The sequence below is a fragment of the Amborella trichopoda genome, chromosome 6 (assembly GCF_054954075.1).
Source record: "Amborella trichopoda isolate Santa Cruz 75 chromosome 6, AtrichopodaSantaCruz75HAP2 v2.0, whole genome shotgun sequence".
NCBI classification, from domain to species: Eukaryota; Viridiplantae; Streptophyta; class Magnoliopsida; order Amborellales; family Amborellaceae; genus Amborella; species Amborella trichopoda.
In genome coordinates this window covers 33,800,036-33,823,719 of record NC_142341.1, presented here as the reverse complement: position 1 = coordinate 33,823,719, position 23,684 = coordinate 33,800,036, and the positions used below count along the sequence as shown (strand labels likewise).

Genomic DNA, 23,684 nt, shown 5'->3' with positions numbered 1-23,684 from the left:
AATGAAGAGATGAGAGCCTTGACCGTAGTGGGGTGACCCATTGAACGTGGAACAGCTGAAGCACCATGCTCCACAGATCGTAAGCAAGACTACAGTGACTGAAGAGGTGAGGGTTCGATTCCTCCTCACTCATACACATGGCACACCTATTGGGGAATGGAATGCCTCTTTTTTTAATCTGGTCAACTGTGAGAGCCTTTGACAATAGGCAATCCAATTGAACGCCTAAACTTTTGGTGGAGCAATGGTGTGCCAAACCTTGGATAGGATGGAGATAGGATTAAGAGGGAAGGTAGGAGGTTGGATGAGTTTTTTATAAAAAGAGGCCACTGAAAATGTACCGGATGAAGTGAGAGTGCATACCAGAGCCTCCTTCCCAACCGAAGCTAAGAAAAAGGTGTGCAAAGCTGCCGAGAGAGAGATGAAGAGTCTAGTTTCTTCTTCAGTGAGATTCCTTCTGAAAGAGGGATTCCAAACTCTTCGGCCCCCTAAGAGAACCATTTCTTCAGCTATGGTGGAATCTTTGTTAGAGGCTAGATGAAAAATCGATGGGAAGAGGTCCCTAAGAGGAGTATAGCCTATTCAGAGGTCAGACCAAAATTGCACTTTTGTACCTTCTCTAGGATGGAGACGAATAGATTGTTTGAACAGCGAGAGAGAGGTGGCAAAGGACTTCCAAGCTCCAGAGCCCCTACTCTGGGAAATCCAATTGGGCACCCACTTATGTTCCGGAATCCTATATTTATTTCAAACAACCTAAGCCCAGAGGGAATTAGTCTGGGTGACCAATCTCCACCACCATTTGACTAATCGGGCCTGGTTGTGTTTGCTTAGGTCTCTGATTCCTAGACCTCCTTGAGGTTTAGGTAGTCGGACTCTATCCCATGAGATTAGGTGATGTTTGGTCTTTTCGGCCTGTCCAGACCAGAGGAAATTCCTCATAAGTTGGTCCAACCGATTGGCCATCGATGCTGGCAAGTGGAAAATTGACATTAAGTAGACCGGGGCATTTGCCAGTGTGGCTTTGATCAATGTAGAGCGGCCAGCCAAGAAGAGAAATCTCCCTTTCCAACCAGCCAATCGCCTATCCACTCGGTCTATGACTTGGGCCCATTGTCTCTTTTTGGGTTTCCCCAAGCCCAGTGGTATACCCAAGTAGACAGTGGGGAAATCCCCCACTTTGCATTCCCAGTTAGGAATAAGGGTCCTGATTTCATTAGTTGTCAAGCCTACCCCAATCATCTTTGATTTATCCATATTGGCTTTGAAGCCTGTGGCGATCTCGAAGCATTTGAGAAAGAATCTTAGGTTTTGGGTTTTCTTCAGGGGATGCATCTACGAAGACCAAGGTGTCATTTGCATATTGCAAATGTGACACCATTGTGCCTTGTGGGCTGCATTGAAATGCAGTGAGAAGTCCTTCCTGGTACATACAAGAGATAGACATGCTAAACACCTCTGCTACAATTGCAGAGAGGAAGGGGGAAAGGGGGACTCCTTGACGAAGTCCCCTTCAAGAGGGGAAGAACCCTTTAGGGCTTCCGTTGATGAGTATCGAGAAATGGGGATGGGAGATGCAACCTTTCATCCACTTTCTCCAAAGGTAACCAAATCCCATTCTGATCATTGTCTCATCCAGCACTAACCAATCAACATTGTCGTAGGCCTTTTCCCAATCGATTTTGAATATGAGACCCGGCTTTATGGATAAGTGTCGGGAGTGTAGGCACTCATGTGCCACCACAGCCCCATCAAGGATTTGCCTATCTTTGACAAAGGCTGATTGAGACAGATATAATCAGTGGGACGACTTGTTCAAGCCTAGATGCCAAGACCTTGGCCAGAATCTTGTAGGACGAGTTGAGCAGGCTGATCGGGCGAAAGTCTTAGTTCCTCTGCCCCTTCTACCTTAGGGACTAAAGCAATAAAGGTGGCGTTGATTGCTTTGTGTAGGATACCCCTTCGGTAGAATTCTTCAAAGAAACTAATGAAGTCAGGTAGAAAAGTTCCCAAAAAGGATTTGAAAGGGGCCATGGGAAAACTGTCGGGCCCTGGAGCTTTATCTTTAGCTAATTGGTCTATGGCACTCGAGATTTCCTCCATTGTGAAAGGTCGCTCAAGCCATAATGACCAACTATCTTGAAGAGTTAGGAAATCCAAGGATTGAGATATAGAGATTATATGTGTGATATAAAGATCATGTTTTGATGAGTCTTATGTTGAAAATTAATGTATTGTCATATAATTTTGTACAGTGCTGAATTTTTAAGAGCACTAGTTTTAAGTGTTGTACACTTGATCTCCTTAAGTAGTTTTGTGGTGTTTTTTACAAAGAACCCAAAATGATTTGTATCCTCAATGTAATGAGTGCATGGAAGGGTTTTGATGACTGTAATTTCTTTTATGTGGCTGTAATATAGGCATAAAATGCCATGTGTTATAATTTGCAAGGAAATTGAGTTATATTATCAAGTTTGCCTCAAAATTTTGAAGTCCTGTAACTTGGATTTAGTTTCTATACACTACATGTATCATCATTTTATACACAGTAATGAAAGAACCACTATTGTGTGTGACTGTGGAGCACAATTATATTTTCAAACGTTCATCCCTAAAATTCTTTATTGTGATCACCGAACCTTCTCTCTCGGCCATCCACTGTAAAGTTGTTCCTCTACCGTTTCTTTTTTTTTCTATCCAAGGTACTCCAATGGTTTCTTCATTTCTTGATAGTTGCCTTTGGAATGTCAAGAAGGGAGTGTTTGAACGTATTTTTTAGCACCTTGGTCCCTGATAAGAAACAGGTCAATAAAGCCTAAAAAACAGTGGAAATTCCCAACAGTCTCAAAATGGCCCCAGAATTGATCAAGATCTTCATCATCACTTCAAAAGTCCACCTGCCAAGTTTCATTGCGATCAGACATGCCTAAGGCAGTGAACTCAAAGAAACAATTTCAGCGAAATCGGTCTCTAGCACCCTGAAATTGACCATGTAACTTTTGGCGCGTCAAACAATTGTGGGACCAGCGCCATTAGATCCGGCACAGTCGAAAACCCCTATGGGTCAAGTTTTGGCTTAATCGGGCACTCCAAGGCAAAGTCACGAGTAAAGTACCGAAAAGGGGTAGGCCGCACACTATTCCCGTGTGGCCGCACTGCATCAAAACACCATTAAAGGTGGTTGTTTTTACAGTCACGGGCAGTCACTCTCGGGGCCCTTATCTCACTTGTTCCAAGTTGTATCACTCCCAAATTTGGTGAGCGTGTTCGTCTCTTCAAGATGAGCAATTCGATATGTGGTACGCTCTGTGACAACACCCGAGCAGAGAGAAAAACTAAATGAAAGTCGCTGATCCATAAAGGAAGTTGCAGAAAATTCAGCAGCAGCACGCCTTGGTCGAGCAGTCCGATCACGACGCTCGCATACCAGATCAACACGAAACTAATTGCATTATGTGTGTGAGGTCCGAAGCTATCTTTGGTCTGAAACTCGCGTACGATGAGCGGTTGGATTTCACACACGAATGCGTCAAAGCTGCTGTAAATTCCGACCGCCGGATTTCAAGATTCCGGTCAAAAACTCAAGACGACAAAATCTTCATCCGGACATGCAAGCTACGTTTGTTGCAACGTGATCGTGACAGCATGCTCAGTGTGATTCAATGAAAAAGTCACGAAGAAACATCAAGAACGAGTATACAATCGATCCAAAGTTTTCAAGATTCATCCAAAATTCAAGTCTCATGATCATGGCTCAAAAACATGATTCATGGCTTGAAGTTGGTATCAAAATGATCACTATGTCGAGCCCTACAAGAAAACAATAGTCTTTCGATCAAACAGATATTAAAATGACCCCAGGTCAGCCACGAAAGAATCACGCAAGTTCTCGGGCAGTAGCAGGGATTGTTCTGGAATTCCACACATTGTTAGGCAGGGCAAAACAGTCCTTATGCACCCATTTTTTAACTTTTTTTAAATTCAATTAAATTGTAATTATCTTCAATTCTAGGTAGTTTTTTGGCGTACACCCATGTTTTAGCCCGATTCTATATAAACATGCAATGCCTCATTGTAAAAAGGGCCGAATTCATTTCTTCTTGAATCAATCAATAAAATTCCATTCTTGCTTAAGTTCTTGGGTATGTCTTTGGAGAGAGAGAGAGGAGAGAGAAGAAAGGGGCCGGTACCCTTCGAGCAGGTAACTTTTTCTCTCCTCCCCTCTTTCTCTCTCCTCCCCTCTTTCTCATCTTTCTCTATCTCTCTTCTCATCTTTATCTCTTTCTCTCTCTTTTTCTCATCTCTATCTCTCTCTCCTTTTCTGTTGCCGTCGGCAAAGCCGAACGCCAGCTGAATTCCTCTCTCTCCTTTTCTGTCAGTCGGCAAAGCCTAGCAACGACTGGATTTCTTTCTCCCTTTTTCTGCCAATCGGCGAAGCCTAGCGCCAACTGAATTTCTTTCTCCCCTTTTCTGCTAGTCGACGAAGCTTAGCTCTCTCTCTCTCTCTCTCTCTCTCTCTCTCTTATAGCCGGCAAAGCTTAGCGCCGGTTCGATTTTCCTCTCTTCCTTCTCTTCCATCACAACCGACGCAAGCCTAGCGCCGGTTGGATTTCTCTCTCCTTTTCTGTCAGTCAATGAAGCCTAACGCCGACTGCTTCTTCTCTCTCTTCTTCTGTAACAGTCGGTGAAGCTTAACACCGACTGCTTCTTCGCTCTCTTCTTCTGTCAGTTGGCAAAGCCTAGCACCGACTGCTTCTTCTCTCTCTCTTTCTATAACAATCGACTAAGCTTAACGCCGACTGCTGCTTCTCTCTTCTTCTGTCAGTTGGTGAAGCTTAGAGTCGACTGCTTCTCTCTCTTCTTCTATAACAGTCGGTGAAGCTTAGTGCCGACTGCTTTTTCTCTCTCTTCTTCTGACACCGTCGACGAAACCTAGCGCCGACTGTATCTTCTCTCTCTTCTTCTGGCACAGTCGACAATGCCTAACGTCGATTGCGTCTTCCTTCCCTCTCTCTCTTTTATTCCCTCGCCTTTGATACTCTTCTCTTCCTTTCTTCTCCCTCCCTCCTTCAGTTCACTTCTTCTCTTACTTCATTACGTTTTTTCTTTTTTCTTTTTTTTTCTCATGACCATCATTCTATTATTCTTTCATTCGACTATAAGAGGGATTGAGGTTAGCCTCTCATGGTAGTCCTGTCATTTAGTAGTAATGTTGTTGTGCCAGGATCATAATACGAGACGTGGGGTGCCCCAGACAAACCAAAAAAGTAGTGGTACACCTCCTATGCAACACAAGAATCAAGGCTTCCAATAATATTCCTAGATACAACAGTAAACTCAGACAAACCAAGAAGTGTAAAATTTTTGGAAAATTTCAACATACTACATTGAAGTGTTGAAGTCAGGATGAAGGAATGTCCCATAAGGCCTTAAAGGGTGTCATCGGGAAACCATCAGGAACTGGGGCTTTTTCTTTGGAAACCCTTAACCTCTTCCTCAATTGCTTCCAAGCAACAGGTTTCAAAGTCAACATGGAACAATCAAAGATGATGGGAGTAGCAATTTCAAATGCTGAAATAAGAGCGCTTATTCCAAACTGGGAATGTCAAGTGGAGGATCTCCCTACTACCTATTTAGGACTCCCCCTTGGACTAGGCAAACCCAAAAAAAGACAATGGTCCTAAGTCCTAGATAAGGTTGACAGACGCCTGGCGAGTTGGAAAGGCAGACTTCTTTCAATGGTAGGGAGGTCGACCCTGATCAAAGCCACCTTATCAAACTCCCCAATTTATCTCATGTCCCTCTTTCATATGTCTACTCAAGTGGCTAACCATTTGGATCAACTCATGAGAAATTTCCTATGGTTGGGGCAAGCTGAGAAGACAAAATTCCATCTCGTTGCATGGGATAACATATGTCTTCCAAAAAAACAGGGAGGTCTAGGAATCAGGGTACTCAGAAAACATAACCTCGCTCTCTTAGGCAAGTGGTGGTGGCATCCAGCAACCCAGCCGGACTCTCTTTGGGCTCAAGCCCTAAGTAACAAATACAGGATACCTGATGGAGTTTGGGTGCCTGAAAGGACCCAGAGACATAACGTCTCAGGAGCATGGAAATCTTTTTCTTTGGCCTTGTCCCCTTCAAAAAGAACATTAGATTTCACCCTAGAGAAGGTTCCCGTGTGAGATTTTGGTCAGAATTATGGATAGGCTCATCACCTCTGCGTGATGTTTACTCTGCCCTCTACTCGCTGAACGTTAACAAAGATTCAACAGTGGCTGAGGAATTTATCAAGAGAACGAAAAGTCTAGAATCCATCTTTCGCAGGAATCTAACAACAGAGAAGATCAACCAAGTTCAATTGCTCATTACAGGCCTTCACTCTCTATTTATTCCTATCCAAGGGAGAGACACTATGGTCTGAAGACCCACTCCATTGGGTATGTTCTCGATTGCTTCCTTTCATAAAATCCTTTCTCAGCCTCCCACTTTTCTGGGCAACCCCACCTCGGTGGTATCGAAAGTGTGGTCTACCATTGCCCCACCTAAGATCCAAACATTCAACTGGCTTGCCTGCTCTCACAGAGCCCTGACAACATACCACCTCCAAAAGAGAGGGACTCCTATCCCTAACAGAATCGCATTATGCCAAAATGAGGAAGAGTCAAATCCCCACCTATTCATACACTATGACTTCTCTGTTTTTTGGGGCAACATATTACAATTCTTTGGCATAGAATGGGTCACTCCCCCTACTGTCAAAGCGCCCTTCTCTTATGATTTTCACTCTCAATGGCCTAAGGCTGGTAGAGTCCTTTGGAAGGCTACCTTAGCGGCAACCTTATGGACCATTTGGATGGAAAGAAACAACAGAATCTTCCGAACTTCAAAATCACAAGTTTCTACACTTTTTCACAAGGCCATTTCCATGGTTTCTTTCTGGGCCTCGAATCATAAGGTCTACTCGGGTATACCAAGGAGTCTGTTCTGTTCTTTCCCCAATGGCAAAATATACTCCATCACCGCCCACGGCAGCCACAAAGACCCAGCATTTGGCAACCACCACCACAAGGGTTAAATTAAATTTTGATGGATGATCCTTCGGGAATCCCGGGCCGGCTAGGGCGAGGGGGGTATTTAGAGACCACCAAGGTAACGTACTGCTTACTTTCTCATAGCACCTTGCCTTCAAGGATGCACAGTATGCAGAAGCCATGGCCCTCCTACAAGGCCTGAAAAAGTTCAACCGCTCTTGGGGCTTACACATCATCATAGAAGGAGATTCAAAAAATGTTATCTCATGCGCTAGGAGGACTACTTCTCAGCCATGGCACCTAACCATTATCTATGATGAAATTGACCATATCTGCAGGGATATGGACGTCTCCTGGAGACATATATGGAAGACGTCCAACGACTTCGCAGATCGCTTGGCGAAAGAGGGAGCTAGATTGCAAGTACAAGATCAAGCCGGGTTAGACTCCTTTTTGCACAAGACCTTTGGCACAGCCCTCCCACATAGTGTATTAGATGGCATTTTTATGCCTCACGTATCTTTTGCAATTTTTTGAAAGCTTCTTGTAAATCTTCTAAACCGGGTGGAACCTATAAGCCCCTTTTTGTATTTTTGTATATGATACGCTAATTGTTTCTTACCGATCCACCCCTAGCGGGTGAACTAGGATATACAAATTCTTGTACACAAAATTCCAGGAATAAACATTAACTTTCTCTCAAAAAAAAAAAAGTGTTGGCATTGGTTCAACCACACATACCAGACAAAAGATATTCCTCAGGCTCTTGCTACAGTGATTATAGCTGATTAACAAGACTCAAAATTGTTCCCAGACACTAGTGCCTCCACTCATATGACAGGTGATCTGTAAGTTACCAAAACCTTCATCCCTCTATAGAGGTACAAATACAATCGTGGTTGGGAACGGTGAACAATTGAATATGTCACATGTTGGCGATACAAATATTGTTATTGGGCCTAAATTTAATGTCCCTAATATTATTTTGTGTTAATTTACAACAGAGTTTCCTCATATATTTGAGTTCTCATCAAATGGTTTTCTGCTTAAGGAAAGGAGTAGAGGGGAAACTTTGGGCCAGCAGGAGTAGAATGGGAGGATTGTACATACTTAAGGAAGTGAAGCAAGCGTTATTCACTTCTTGGAATAAAAGAACACCAAAAGATATGTGGCATCAACGTCATGGAAATCCTCAAAATAAAGTTGCTTATTACATAGAATTTAAATAATTGATTAATGTTGATGCATGGAATAAATCCCATTCTATATGTGTTAGATGTCAGATGGGAAAAAATTGAATAAACTCCCATTTAGTGGTGTTGATAAACCCTCTACTGAACCTCTTTTTAAGATTTATTCACACTTATGAGAGCAGAGGAAGAACTTTGGCCAGCAAGAGTAGAAAGCGAGGATTGTACACACTTAGGGAAGCGAAGCAAGCTTTGTTCACTTCTTGGAATAAAAGAACATCAGAAGATGTGTGTCATCAACGCCATGGAAATCCTCAAAAAAAGTTGCTTATTACTTAGAATCTAAATAGTTTATTAATATTGATGTATGGAATAAATTCCATTTTGTTTGTGCTAGCTATTAGATGGGAAAAAATTGAAAACTTCCATTTAGTGGTGTTGATAAAACCTCTATTGAACCTCTTTTTAATATTCATTCACACTTATGGGAGCCTGCTCCAATTTATCTAATCAGAGTTGTCGATTTTTTGTGGTATTTGTTGATGATTATACTCATTTTACTTGGATTTCTCCTTTGAAACGAAAATCTGAATTTTTCACTGCATTTGTAAAATTTCATCCTATGGTTGAAAAGAGAATTGATAAAAGAATTTAAAATTTTCAATGTGATGGAGGTGGTGAATTTGCAAAGAAAGAATTTATTGATCATCTTAATAATAATGGAATCATGCAACAATTATCATGTCGGGGAACCCCCGAGCAAAATGAAAAAGTTGAAAGGAAACATATAAATATTTTAGAATTAGGGATTACAATGATGTTTCATGCAGGAATTCCTATTGTTTTTGAGGTGAAGCCTTCCATACTGTAGTATTTGTTATCAATAGGATTCCCTCTACCAATTTAACATAGATGCACCATACTCACTATTATTTAGCCGCTTACCAAACTACTCCTCCTTCGAGTATTTGGTTGTCGGTGGTTTCCATATCATTGAGACTATACTATAAAACAAAATTTTGTCTCAACTCTCTTCCATGTGTACTTTTAATACATAATATATACCATAAGGGCTACAAATGTCTACGAGTACGCATCTCTGAACATATTGTATTTGATGAAAATATTTATCCTTATGCTAATCTTAATTCTTCATTTGATAATGCTCAAGGTTCAGGGGAAGCTCCTCACTTGTGCATAATGGTTTGAGTGTTATGAACCCGATGTACAGATTTCTTCCTTTCTTGATTTATCACCTCCACATCAACCACCCATAAGGGATGTTCCAGATGTGTCTACTAACCAATGCCGTAATTTGCCCCTAAACAATGATAGTTCTCCAGCTTCTCCTCTAGAGGAAGATGTCACCAACATAACACCAATGCAAGGGGGCAAGATGATGTCACACATACTAATGGTCTTGGGGAAGACATCACACCAACCTTGAATGATGAAAATGACGTCACCCAAGAAACCAACCAAGCTAATTCTCATTCATCTGCTTCGACACAAGTTCATGAGCCTCCTTGTCACCAGAAGGTCACAAGAACTCAAGATGGTACTTGAAAACCTCAAGCCTTACCATCTTTAGCAGCAGCAGCCTCAAATGTTACAATTGTTGGATATATTCTTGTTGAACAGAAGTCCATAAAGTCAGCCTTGAGTCATCCAAGTTAGCATCATGCATTGGAAGAGGAAATTGAAACTCTAAATGTTAATTCTATTTGGGAGCTAGTTCCACATCTTCTAGGTATCAATGTCGTTGGTTGTCATTGGATATATAAGACTAAACTAAAGTTTGATGGCAGTCTAGAGAGACTTAAGGCCAAACTGGTTGCTAAAGGATATAATCAAGCTGTTGGAGTTGATTTCTCTGAACATTTAGTCATGTTATTAAGCCTGCTAGTATTCGGATTATGTTTACCATAGCTATTGTGTGTCACTAGCCTATCAAACAGCTTGATGTGAAAATGCTTGTCTGCATAGCTTTCCTAAGGAACCTGTGTTTATGGAGCAGCCTCCTAGCTTTGTCGGCTCAATTATCTAAATCATGTCTGCAAATTAAAGAAAGTTTTATATGGTCTCAAGCAAGATGTTGGGCTTGGTTTGATCAACTTAGTGCCTTCTTGTTACAACCGGGCTTCTATTACATTATAGCAGATTAATTTCTATTTATTTGTCACTTTCCGCATGGCAATCTTATCCTTCTCCTCTATGTTGATGATATAATTGTTACAAGCGATAATTCAGATCTTCTAGAATAGTTTATTTCCTAACTCAGAAGGGACTTTGCAATGAAAGATCTAGGATCTCTTTATTATTTTCTTAGCATAGAGGTATCTTATTTCCAGGTGGAATTTTTCTATCACAAACCACGTATGCCCAAGATCTTCTTGATCATGCTTAGATGCCACACCGATTTCAACACCAATGACAACAAAAAATAATGTTCATGTGAATTATGATCCATCTCTTTATACATGCCCCTACAATTGCACATTTTCAGGCAGTTAAGTGGATTCTTCATTATTTCAAAATATTTTGGTATGCGAAGTTATCTACTAGTTCTCTTGAGTTACATTCTCTCTCTAATGAAAAATGGATTGGTTGTCCAAACACACGCCATTCAATGACTGGTTTCTGCATCAATCTTGATTCTAACTGCGTATCTTGGACTGCTAAGAAACAATCGACTATGGCTCATTGACGTGTTGAAGCTGAATACTGATCTATGTCATTTATTGATGTAGAATTGACTTGGCTTTCTTTTATTCTTTCAGATATTGGGTGCCTCTTTCCCAATGACAATATTAGTGCACTCCACACAGTTAATCATGCTTGCGTAGACAAAGCACATTGAGTTAGACTATCATTTTGTGTATGAAAAGGTTGCTCTTGGATTACTTATCACTCATTTGGTTTCCTTTCACAACCAAGTCGTTGATATCTTCACCAAGCCTATGCCACGAGATGTTTTTCAAGATTTTTGCTTCAAACTCGGACTTCAAATATCTCCTCAGCCGAGTTTGAGGGGGAGTAATAGAAATAAAATCTAACACTCAATAGTTTTTAAAAAGGCAAATTCAACACTCACAGTTTTTGGAAAGGCCACAAATAAAAATATTGACATTTCCTTTTTAAGGCAATCATGCACAAACATACAAAGAAACTCTAAGAGAATGTAACACGATAGGAGAATGTACATTATATAACGTAATAAAAAGGAAAGTGTTGATAGTGCAAATTGTATACAAATAATACTCTTTTACCATAGCATCAGCATTATATATAGTAATCAAAGAACCACCAGTGTGTGTGGGGCACAATTATTTTTCAAAAAATCCTCTCTCTCTCTCTAAAATTCTTTATCCCATAGTGATCAGGGCTTACAAAAACTTTTATTGGAAGCAATGTTATGAGATTTGGCAACTAATTTTCAAGGTGGTGCATTTCCTCTTGGGAATAGACACACAAAATATGTAACAAGATACAGTCCTCAAATCTAATAGTTAGGTCGAGCATCACACCATATCATATTATACAATCACAAACCAACGCATTGATGTCATTACTGAATATGAGAAGCATTTAACACAAATCCTTACGCCCAAAACCAAAAGTAAACATAACTTACAAGAACACCTTGATGAAGAACAGTAAAGAACGAGGTATATTATGAAATTATGAACCTCCGAGGAGAGGCTGATCTTTCACTCTTCCTATTTGATAATAACACAAGGATCGGATATCATGGCAATTAACATACATGTTATCCTCCTTTGAACATTTTACAGTCCAATGTAGACCACACACCTTTGGGCATGAGCTCACACTCTTTCCAGCAATGTCTGCAGTCTAATGTAGACACACAACCAGTTTTTATACTACTCGACTGAATCCACATGTACTCAGCCAAGTTCCTCAGGCTCAGCCAATTTACTCACACTCAGCCCCCATGCCAAGTTGAGTACTCAGGTACAGCTTGAGCATATAAAAACAAATAAAAAAACTTATATAAATTTGTGAAATCATTGTGTAAAAATAATATACGTAATTTGGATTTTTTTACAATGATTTGTGAATTTTTCTTCTGATATGCCCATATGTATTTTTCTCTTTTTTTTGGATATTTCTGAAGTATCCCAACAGTAAGCCAATTTTATTCTAAATTCATGCTTTATATAAATGTTTTCAGCTTATTTGGACTTTTTTATGCTGTTTTTTGTTTTGTTTCACTTTTAAAGAGTTTATTTTATTTTCTAACAATGTTTTTTAATTGTTTTAATTTTTCAGGGCTCTTGGGCCCAGTACATGACAGTCTTGGCCAAACTTCTCAGGTCGGGCCAGGCCCGACTCTGAGGCCTGAGCCAAGTTTAAAAACATTGCAAACAACATTGTTTGGTTGCAAGCTCCCTGTATATCACCCCCACCATGCCTTTAACTCCTATCAATTTCTATTTCTGAAAAGACATGCCTTTGCCTAGCAAGAAAGTGTAACATTGTGTATGTACAGTAGTTCCCAGGAAAAAAAACAACTCTTTCTCTTGATGTTATATAGCCCATATAGACATAAGCAGAATCACCCACATGAATCTCGTCCATTAAAAAACAACAGAACTCCTGCTCACAGTTCATGTTTCCCCACTCATTTCCCAACCCTTTCCCTAATTTGTTTTGCTCTCTGCAAGCCCCTCACAAGCCATTTTTCTCCGTAGCCCAGCAAGCTCGGTCGTCGGAAGGAACAAGAAGCCGGCCTTATTACCTCTTCTGCTCAAGAGTCCATGCATCAGTCATGTTTCTGGAGTAATGCTACACCAATTCCGAACTCCTCCCTATAATGTTCTCCTTTCTTAACATATCTAGGTCTAAACTTTCTTTTACTCTTTTCGGTATGTCTAGGTCTATCCATTTTCACGACAAAAACAATTTCGCGCGGGTTCAGAACTTCCAAGTTCAGAGAGAGACAAGAAAAAGAAAATGAAGAGAGAGAGAGAGGTACATACCGACAGAGGAGGAGATACTTGTGTTGGCTACCTGGGCTTTTTTGAGCTTTCGATGAAGATGAGAGGCAACCCAAATGGTGCCCAAAGGTCCATCTCTGCTGAGTAAACCCTGAGAGTAAAACATTGCTTTGCCTTCTGCTCTACAATGTTCGCTCTCAGACCCAGGGAGGCAGGCCCTTGTAGAGAGAGAGAAGGGTAAAATTGTAGTAGTGGAGAGAGAAAATAGGGTAAATTTCTAGTAGTGAGAGAGAGAGGATAAAGTTGTAGTGGTGAAGTAAGGTTGGTTAAAATAAAGGCGGACAGGTTGGGGTTGGTGGTCTTGCCATGTGTGACGTGTTACGGACTTTATTAACCATGTATTCAATCTGTTCTACTTGGGTAAATATTTTTTACGAGAAAAGTTATATAGAGCCCAGGCCTTAAACCATCCAATTTGAGCCTACCTCAAAAATATTTTATTAGAAGTGGTTGTTTTGATGCCTAAATATCTCTAAATTGATTATTTTCGACATTAGGATACATGGGCATTAGAAAAAAATAGATTGCAAGTTTTAAAAATTGTATATTTTATAACGCATTCTTAGATCATCAATTTACAAGATATTCAAGCTTTCATAGGTATGTCGATCTACACTATTTTTTAAATTCAAACTTTATAAATAAATATGAAAATGTACTTTAAGGCTATCACAAAAATCTTTAATATTGAAACCATATTTGTCGATACTATTTGAAGGTAGGCTTTAATTTGATTGTTTAAAGCCTAGGCTCTTTACAAACTGCACCCATATTTTACCATTACAAAAACACGATTTTCTTTATTATTTATCCAAAATCTTCTATTTCAAATCAGTTTTTTACCGTTGCAAACCACCCCTTATGTAAAATCGTCCATTTCAGTCGTTTTCTACATTTATAAAATAGCTTATGTATTTATTAAGGAAAAAAAATTATAAGGTGCCAATTTTATACTATTTAAGTAAGGTAGACATAAAAAATCCTCTAATAGAGAGTGTTATGGTGTTAAAAAAACTTCAAGTTCGATCATCTCGATCTTAAGATGTATGGATCGAGAAAAAAGAATTTCAAATCTTAAAAATAGCACATTTTATAATAATTCATATAGACTATCTATTTTCAAAATGTTCAATATTTTTATGTATATACTCAATTGTTACTATTTTTAAATTTTCAAATTTATAATTACATATAAAAATAGATTTTCGAGCCATCAAAATATTTGTAATACTAGAATTACATATCTAGACAAAATTTAGAAGTTTGCCTTACCCTTACAATATAAGGAAGACACCTTACATAGAAATAGCGCATATGTGGAGCATACAATACACATGCAGACATGTATGTAGAGCATATGTAAAGCTTGATGTGCACTTTGTATTTCACATGCTTGCATCGGCTCAGAGGAACCCTTATAATGTAGTGGGTTTTTTTAAATATTTTTATTTTTTGTTTTAATAAATCTTAAGAACGATTCTTTTGGGTTATTTTGTCTTTTTTTATATATATAGATTTTAGGGTACAATTGAAAGTTTAATTTGTGAAAAGATAAAAGGTTTAGCTTTGATTGGGTCTTAGGGAACAAGTTAAGTTTTAGGCTTCCTTTTTTTTATAAATATGTAAACATTAGATTAGAAAAACGTAGTGGAGAATAAAGAAATTGCTTATGATCTTATAAAGGGATCTTTGGAATGAACTCCCTTACCGACTTTGAGAGATGGTATATTCTCTCAATCCTTCATTATTATTTATTTATTTTCTAATTTATTTATTTCGTTCCCATCTTCCTTACATCAAGTGGTATCAGAGCCTTGAGATCTATATATCATGATACTACTGTAAACATCATGTGATCCAGTTTTGGAGTGTATAGTTTAAATATTTGAGAGACTCAAAGAAGACCTTGGGAGAGTAATATATGAGGAACAAGAACACGAAAAGGCAAGTCTCAATATAAAAAATATTGACAACACCCCAAAAGTGTTAGAGATTTCAAAAATCAATTATGAAGAAGAAAATATGTATTACGACATGTGAAATATTACCGTTTGATATCGAAGGAAAAATCAATGTTAAGTTAGGTATTCTAGAAGTCTTTTACAAGTTGGTATCAAGCATTTGATTTTTTTTTATTATTGAAAAAGACAATGTGCCTAGGCAAATGGTGATATTCCATCGTTAATTATTTAAATGGCTTATAGAAGGTATGATGGATTCTAGAAGCTCAAGGTTGAGATTCCTCCAACCCCAAAAGAATGATGCAATAAATTTTTTTAAATATTGTTAATTTAGTATTTTGTAAATTTTAGGTTTGAGGTTCTAGTTTTCTTTAGAATTTTTTTTATCTTTTTTTGGTTGGAGAGATTACATGAGTAGAATGGAAGGTTTAATTTAAAAAAAAAATTGAAGGGTTAGGATTTGATTAGGGTTTTTTAGAGAACAGTCAAGTTTTAGATTTCCTTTTTTCTTTTGTAAGTATGTAACAATTAGATCAAAAAATGTAGTGGAGAAGAAAGAAATTGGTTTTGAACTTGTGAAAATATCTTTTGGTTGGACTCTCTTATAAATCTTAAGAGAGGGTCTATTCTCTCATCTTTTTATTAGTATTTTTTATGTTTTGATTTATTTAGTCTTAAACGAGGGTCTATTCTTTCATCCTTTTATTAGTATTTTTTACATTTTGATTTATTTAGTTCTTTCACATCTTCCCTCCATCTTCTCTGCATCAAGAGGTAATACAGAAGAAAGAAATTATTTTTGATCTTGTTAAGAGACCTTTGTGGTATATTCTATTGCAGATCCTAAGAGTGGGTATATTCTAAAACCTTTATTATTATATTTTTTATTTTCTGAGTTATTTATTTCTTTCTCATCTTCCCTCCCTCGTCCCTGAATCACCTTTAGCCCATGCTAAGATGCAGTTTAGGTTCATTCGCCTAACTTTTGTTGTGGTAAACATGCTTCAACTAAAGTTAATCTCACATCAATATAATGTGATATTCAAATGTACAGATAAAGTGTGATATCGCAAATATGCGTGTTTCATAGCAGAAGTATGCTAACGTGTTATTGGGTTGCATAGATGAGTTTAATTTGACATAAGCATGCTCCCACAAATGTGCTATAATCCAGATAAAGGGGAAGGCACTAATGACATTGTTCCCACAGCGGAAGACACTTGAAGAAGTTGAAGACACAAATTCCTTTTAAAATGATGTTTTTCCCGACAATGATCTCTATTTTGCAAATTTTCTTTCTCTAAAATGAAGCAACTCGGTGATCGGTGGCCATGTTGCTCTTATGCATTTAAATGGGCAAATAAGTGGTCCATCTTATGTTCCCATGTATTCCAAAAACAAATTTGCCTTGAAAATTTGTACTTGTATTAATAAGAGCAAATATTGTATGGAGAAAGCTTCTCTTCATTCTTGGAAATAAAAAAATCTAGTGCAAGCCAAGTGTTGTAAATTTATCATATTTACGCCCTAGTTTCACTTATCAAAGTATTTCAATATAATCTCTTCAACCTAGTAAAATTCTCAAGCAAAGCAGTAGAAGAAAATCACATGCTCTATGTATGTGCCTAGAAAAGTAATGTCTTAAGATTAATGGGATATCTTTTGGTTTTTGGACAACTAAAGCTAGATGTTTAAGAACTCAAAATCTGAACTTCCTTTTGAAAATAATTATATGATGATTCTCAAGTGAATCCCAAAATTTCTTAAAAAAAAAATCTATTATTTTGCCTGAGGGAGTAAATATACAATATGTTCGGCTGGGCATGAACGGTAGTAATTGAATTAATTCATAATCATCAATGAGGTTTTGATAGTGCATAGCTATAGTCAATTTCATGGTTAGTTTTATGGATGGGGTTCTGGTGGGTCAGCCAATGCTGTATGTTAAAGTGCAGTCTCATTCCAAAGCGAATGTCTTTGGCCCAATGTAGTCTAATTCCAAAACCGAACAGAGAACTGCTTTTAGTAGGTCAATATTGATCGAACCAAGCTGAAGAACAATATGTTACCATTCGAACCAAGCTAAAGAACAATATGTTACCATTCTAATAAAGATCTTGTCAGCCCAAGGATGTGATAGTATAAGCCCAATTTGCCATGTTGAATATGGGCGGATCGTATGGTGATAATTGAATTTTAAGTTTCTTTCTACAAATTCAAATCACTTGAAATTTAGAAAAGCAACTCTTGAAAAATAGGCGCATTAATAAAAAATATTAAAAATAATTTGTAAAAAATAAATTGACCAAAATACTCCTAAAAGTTTTAGGGGCATTTTATCAATTTTATTTTTTTAAAAATTATTTATCTGATATTTTTATTAGATGTTTCTTAATGAGAGGAGTGGAAATTTCAATTGAATTTAGATTTTTAGAAAAAATATTAACATTGAAAGACGAATTACAATCAAAGTGGCTCAAATTCAATTTGGGCCATAAGGAAAAAAATATTGTCAGCCCATGGGCTAATGGAATAGTATAAGCCATTGGGCTTAAATTGAATCTAAGCCGATCAAATGGCTATGAATGCAACTTCTATAAAAATTTTAATTTTTTTCTACAAATCCAAATCGCATGAAATTTAAGTCATTTATATATTAAAAAATTATTTGTAAAAAAGAATTGATCAAAATATCCCTCAAAGTTTCAAAGGTATTTAATTTGGGCCATTGGGCATTTATTGTAGTGATAAGCTAATGGGCGTACCTCAGAAATTGTCATATGGGAAACGATCTTGTCAGCCTATGGGCTAATGGAATAGAATAAGCCATTGGGCTTAAATTGAATCTAAGCCGATCAGACAGCCATAACTACATCTTGTATTGAAATTTTAATTTTTTTTTACAAATTAAAATTACATAAAATTTAAGGCATCCACATATTAAAAACGTATTCATAATTTGGACACTCCTATACCTTTGTTTGTACATGAAGCTTTTCTTTAGTAAGGGTATTTTTTAAAATTAAGAGGGTGTGATGTCATCCATATGGGGTGTTAATTTACCCACATGCAGCACACTATTAGCATTTAATGCTTCATGTGGATGCTGTCACATCTTATATAGATGACATCACACCCCTTCTAATGACTAAAAATACCCCTCCTAATGACAAAAAAACTCCATAAAAAAAATAAGGGTATAGAAGTGTACAAATTTGTTGTGTACAATGATAAATTACTCCATAGTATGAGTACCCTAACATAACCATATATAAAAGATTGTATACAATGAGACCATTTACTTTTGATACAAGGTGGTCACAATTCCTAACAACCATTTGATGTGAAATTTGGTAGCTTGGATGTGTTATAAAGTTCAAAAAATTTCTTTTGAAATTTGAGCTTGGTCAATGGAATAATTACAACCACTCAATTTCACATCCAATGGTCAAGATTACTGTGACTACCTTGTATCAAAGGTAAATGATCTCATTCTGTACTTTTCATATATATATATATATATATATATATATATATAGAAAAAGTTTATATAGAGCCGAGGCTCTAAACACTCAAATTTGAGCCTACCCCAAAAATTTCACTAGAAGATGTTGTTTTGATGCCCAAATATCTTCAAATCGATCATCTCGACATCAAGATGCATGGACATGAGAAAAATATGGACTTCAAGTTTTGGAAGTGGTGTATTTTATAACACATTATTTGACCGTCAATTTTTAAGACTTTCAAGTTTTCATAGATCTGTCGATCTATACTATTTTTGAAGCATTAAACTTTATAAATAAATATAAAAATATATTTTAAGGCTATCACAAAGACTTCTAATATTAAAACCACATTTCTTGATACTATTTGAAGGTAAGCTCTAATTTGATTGTTTAGAGCCTAGGGTCTATACAAACCTCACCCTATATATATATATATATATATATATATATATATATATAGAAAAATATTTCCTAAGCAACTAGCTATAATGAATAGTATAAACTACTAGCTCCTAATCGTCAAATCTTCATCAAGTGATTCAAAATTCATATCACTATCTCAATTTTAATATACTTTTTAGAAATCAGTTTGTAATAAAATTTTAGAAGTACTAAAAAATAGGGCGCACAATAAAAAATGAAAATAAAAATATTTCCTAAAATATAAAATGATTGAAATACCCTTGAAAAATGTGGGGGTAATTTAGTCATTTTAAATGATTGAAAGTAATTATTTTGTATTTTCTATGGTGCAAAATAGTGTTAGGTATATGCACCTAAAATTTCATCTTAATTTTGATTCATAAAAAAATATAAAAATTAAAATAGTAATATAAATTTTGAACCACGCGATGAAGATCTGACGGTTGGGTGCTAGTAGTTTATACTATTTATCACACACACACACACACATACACACACACACACACACACACACACACATATATATATATATATATATACATAGAAGAGAGAGAGAGAGAGAGAGAGTAGTGATTTCATGCAATTGTTGTTTAGTTACATAATAGAACAATTTTCAAAAATCATGTTAGGGTCATTTGTTTGACCTAAATTTTAGAATATACATTCTCTTCATTCTAATGAACAATCACAAAAAAAAAATTTGAAAACACAACTTAGGTGTTTTTTAAGCCCAATTAACATAGGCTATCCATTTTAATAAAATTTTTAGATCTAAGCCTTAGAATGATCTTTTTTCTTCCCAAATTTTTTAAATAAATTTATTATCATTAGATTAACAATGATAAAAAAAAAATGATATTGAATTTATAATGGCCTAGATCTTGAAATTCATCAAATGAACAGTCTAGATTCATTGTTGGAGGGGACTCAATTTGACCATATATAGGTGCAAATTTGTTTATTTTTATATTGATTATTGAGATGAAAAAAGTGTATGTACAAAGTTTTGAGTTATACAAATACTACAAATTTGGTAGTGTATACTATTAAAGTCCTCAACATTTTTTGACCATTAGATACCCTTATCCCATAGTGTAGTAACTTTTTTTCTAGGGGTATTTTTAGTAATTAACCAATGGTAAAATAGAAATTTTTAATAGAAACAAAAGCATTTATAAAAAATAGTGGACAATGATATCACCAACATGGTGTGTGACATCACCTTCAAGATGCATTAATTGTTTTTTAACTACTAATATAATGTCATTTTTTATAGAAATATCAATTCTACTACCCTTCTAAATTTTTTTATAGAAATATCAATTCTACCCTTCTAAATGACAAAAAATGCCTTACTTGAAAATTTTTATATTACAATTCAAAGGTATTTAAGTGTCAAAATATGTTGAGGACTTTAAGGTATATAACACCAATTGGCATAGCATAAAAAAACCTATATATATATATATATATATATATATACAAGAGACTACGTATCGCCTATGGGTAGAAATGAACAGTATTTTTGCCTATAGGCTTGGCGCCATCTGTTTTTTCAAACTGCGTAGAATAAAAGACTGTCACAGATAACATGGTCATTGCGGGGTTCTTTCACGCAAAAAAACATATGATTCTGCCACAACTGTTGTAGAGCCGATGCGGTTTCTCAATGTAAAGGTTGTAGGGCAAAACACTATTCAAATTCTCTCATAGGCATTTTTAAGACATATATATATATGTGTATATATATATATATGGGAAGTGATTTCATGCGATGGCTATATTATAATATATAATGAAACAACCTTCAAAAACTATATGGGAAATGATATCATGTCATCATAATATAATGACACCACACGTCTAGGAAACCATGTTTGTGGTATTTTTATGACCTAAAATTTTTGTATGACCCAAAATTTTATATACAGGCTCTCTTCATCTCAATAATCAATCTCAAAAAAAATATAAATAAATAAATCTAATTTGCACCCTATATGTGGTCAAAATGTGTCCCCTCTAATGATGAATATAGACCATCAATTTGGTGGATTTCAAGATCTAGGCCTTTATGACTTCAAAATCTATTGTATTTTCAACGTTGTTTATCTAATGAAAATAAAATTATCTAAAAATTTTGTGGAAAAAAAAAGATCTTTATAAAGCCTAGATCTAATCATCTCACCAAAATAGACAGTCTATGTTATTGGGCTAAAAAACCACTTTCTAGGTTGTGTTTTGAAATTTTTCTTTTTTGCGATTGTTCATTAGAATGAAAAGAGTGTATATTTTTAAAAAATTTAGATCAAACAAATGACCCTAACATAATTTTTAAATATTGTTTCATTATATTATTATACAACAGTTGTTGCATGAAATCACTCCCATGTATATGGCGAAAAGTTTATATAGAGCCAAGGCTCTAAACATTCAAATTTGTGCCTACCTCAAAACTTTCACTAGAAGATGTTGTTTTGATGCCCAAATATCCTCAAATTGATTATCTCAACATCAAGATGTATGGACATGAGAAAAAAATGGATTTCAAGTTTAGAAAATAGTGTATTTTGTAATATATTTTTGGACTGTCAATTTTCAAGATTTTCATAGATCTGTCGATCTACACTATTTTTGTAGATTTAAACTTTATAAATAAAATTGAAAATATATTTTAAGGCTATCACAAAGATTTTCAATATTGAAACCGTATTTCTCGACACTATTTGAAGGTAGGCTCTAATTTGATTGTTTAGAGCCTACGCTTTGTACAAACGATGCCCATATATATATATATATATATATATATATATATATGGAAAAGTTTATATAGAGCCTAGGCTCTAAACAATCAAATTAGAGCCTGCCTCAAAAATTTCACTAAAAGAAGTTGTTTTGATATCCAAATATCATCAAATTGATCATCTCGAAATCAAGATGCATGCACATGAGAAAAAATGGATGTCAAGTTTTGGAAATAGTGCATCTTGTAAGGCATTTTTTGACTTTCAATTTTCAAGTTTTCATAGATCTACTCAATCTACACTATTTTTGAATTTTTAAATTTATAATTAAATATAAAAATATATTTTAAAACTATTACAAAAATTTCCAATATTAAAACCATATTTAGGCTCAAATTTGATTGTTTAGAGCCTTGGCTCTATACAAACTCACCCACATAAGTGTGCCTCACTAAGATGTACAAACGCTCCAAATTTCAGATCATTCTGATTTATAGAAAAAAAATAAAAAATGAAACACTACCGGACAATCGTGACCGTACGATGAACTTTAGACGGTGATGAGGGTAGACGAAATCACTGTTCATTTTCTCTTATAAGCGTTGGGAAGACTTTTCATATATATATATATATATATATATATATATATATATATATATATATATATATATATATATATATATATAATATCTTAAATAATCAAAGTAAGATGCAGCTCCAAACTTTATCATATGATGTAATTTTAGTTTCAAAAATTCTTAAGATTGCCCGAGAATCTGTTTTTATCTATACTTAAAAAATTTAAAACTCCAAAGGTAGTTCAAATCAAGAAAATCTTGAAAATGGACGGTCCAGATAATATATTACAAGATGTATTATTTTTGGGATGAGTTCATTTTTTTATCAGATCCATAAAACTTGCTATCGAGATGATCGATTAGATGGTTATCAAACTGCCTTTTTCCTTAGATTTTGAGATGCACTTGATTCTACAATTTAAGGTGTCAACCATATTTTCCACACACACACACACACACACACACACACACACACACACACATATATATATATATATATATATATATATATATATATATATATATATATGAAAAAGTCTTTTCAATGGCTATAGGCGAAAATGAATAGTGATTTTACCTACCCTCATCACCATCCAAATTTCATCGTGCAGTCACGATTGTCACGTAGTCCTTTATTTTTCATTTTTTTCAACAAGTCAGAATGACTTGAAATTTGGAGGCTATGTACATCTTATTGAGGTGCATCTAATAAAAATATATATATAAAAAAATTATCCTTCAAAAATAAATTGACCAAAATACCTTTGAAACTTTTTGGGGGTATTTTGGTCAATATTTTTATGTAAAATATTTTGTTTTATAATTTTCAAAGATTCCCCTATTTTTGATGAATACACGCTCCAAATTTCAAGTCATTTGATTTGTAGAAAAATAAATAAAAAATGAAATATTATCAGACAGTCCTAACAGCACGATGAACTTTGGACGGTGATGGGGGTAGGCGAAATCATTGTTCATTTTCACCTATAGCCATTGCGTAGTATTTATATATATATATATATATATATATATATATATATATATATATATATATATGGTTGATGCAATAATACAAACCCAACGATCCCGGTTGAATATGAACCAATCTGATGGTCATAATTGCGTTTTATCTTTAAATTTTAATTTTTTTTAGAAATAAAAATTATTTAAATTTGGAATGTTTACTCTTGAAAAATAAGCACACTTAACAAAAATATTAAAAAACAA

General features: G+C 35.6%; 1 protein-coding gene across 6 annotated transcripts in view; it reads right to left on the bottom strand.

Moving 5' to 3' along the window:
* Window positions 1–13,498, bottom strand: part of LOC18435013 (sister chromatid cohesion 1 protein 3) — a 36,241-nt gene extending 22,743 nt beyond the window's left edge. For 5 of the 6 annotated variants that reach the window (XR_016057760.1, XR_016057759.1, XR_016057758.1 and 2 more), the window contains exon 1: window positions 13,228–13,485. Coding sequence is in view for 1 of the 6 variants with exons in the window: in XM_006845070.4 (XP_006845133.1) it covers window positions 13,228–13,351 (124 nt within the window). In the remaining 5 variants the exon portion in view is untranslated. Of the gene's footprint in view, window positions 1–13,227 lie in introns of all 6 variants that reach the window. The other variant, XM_006845070.4, reaches the window with a different exon arrangement.
* Window positions 13,499–23,684: the final 10,186 nt, after the last annotated feature.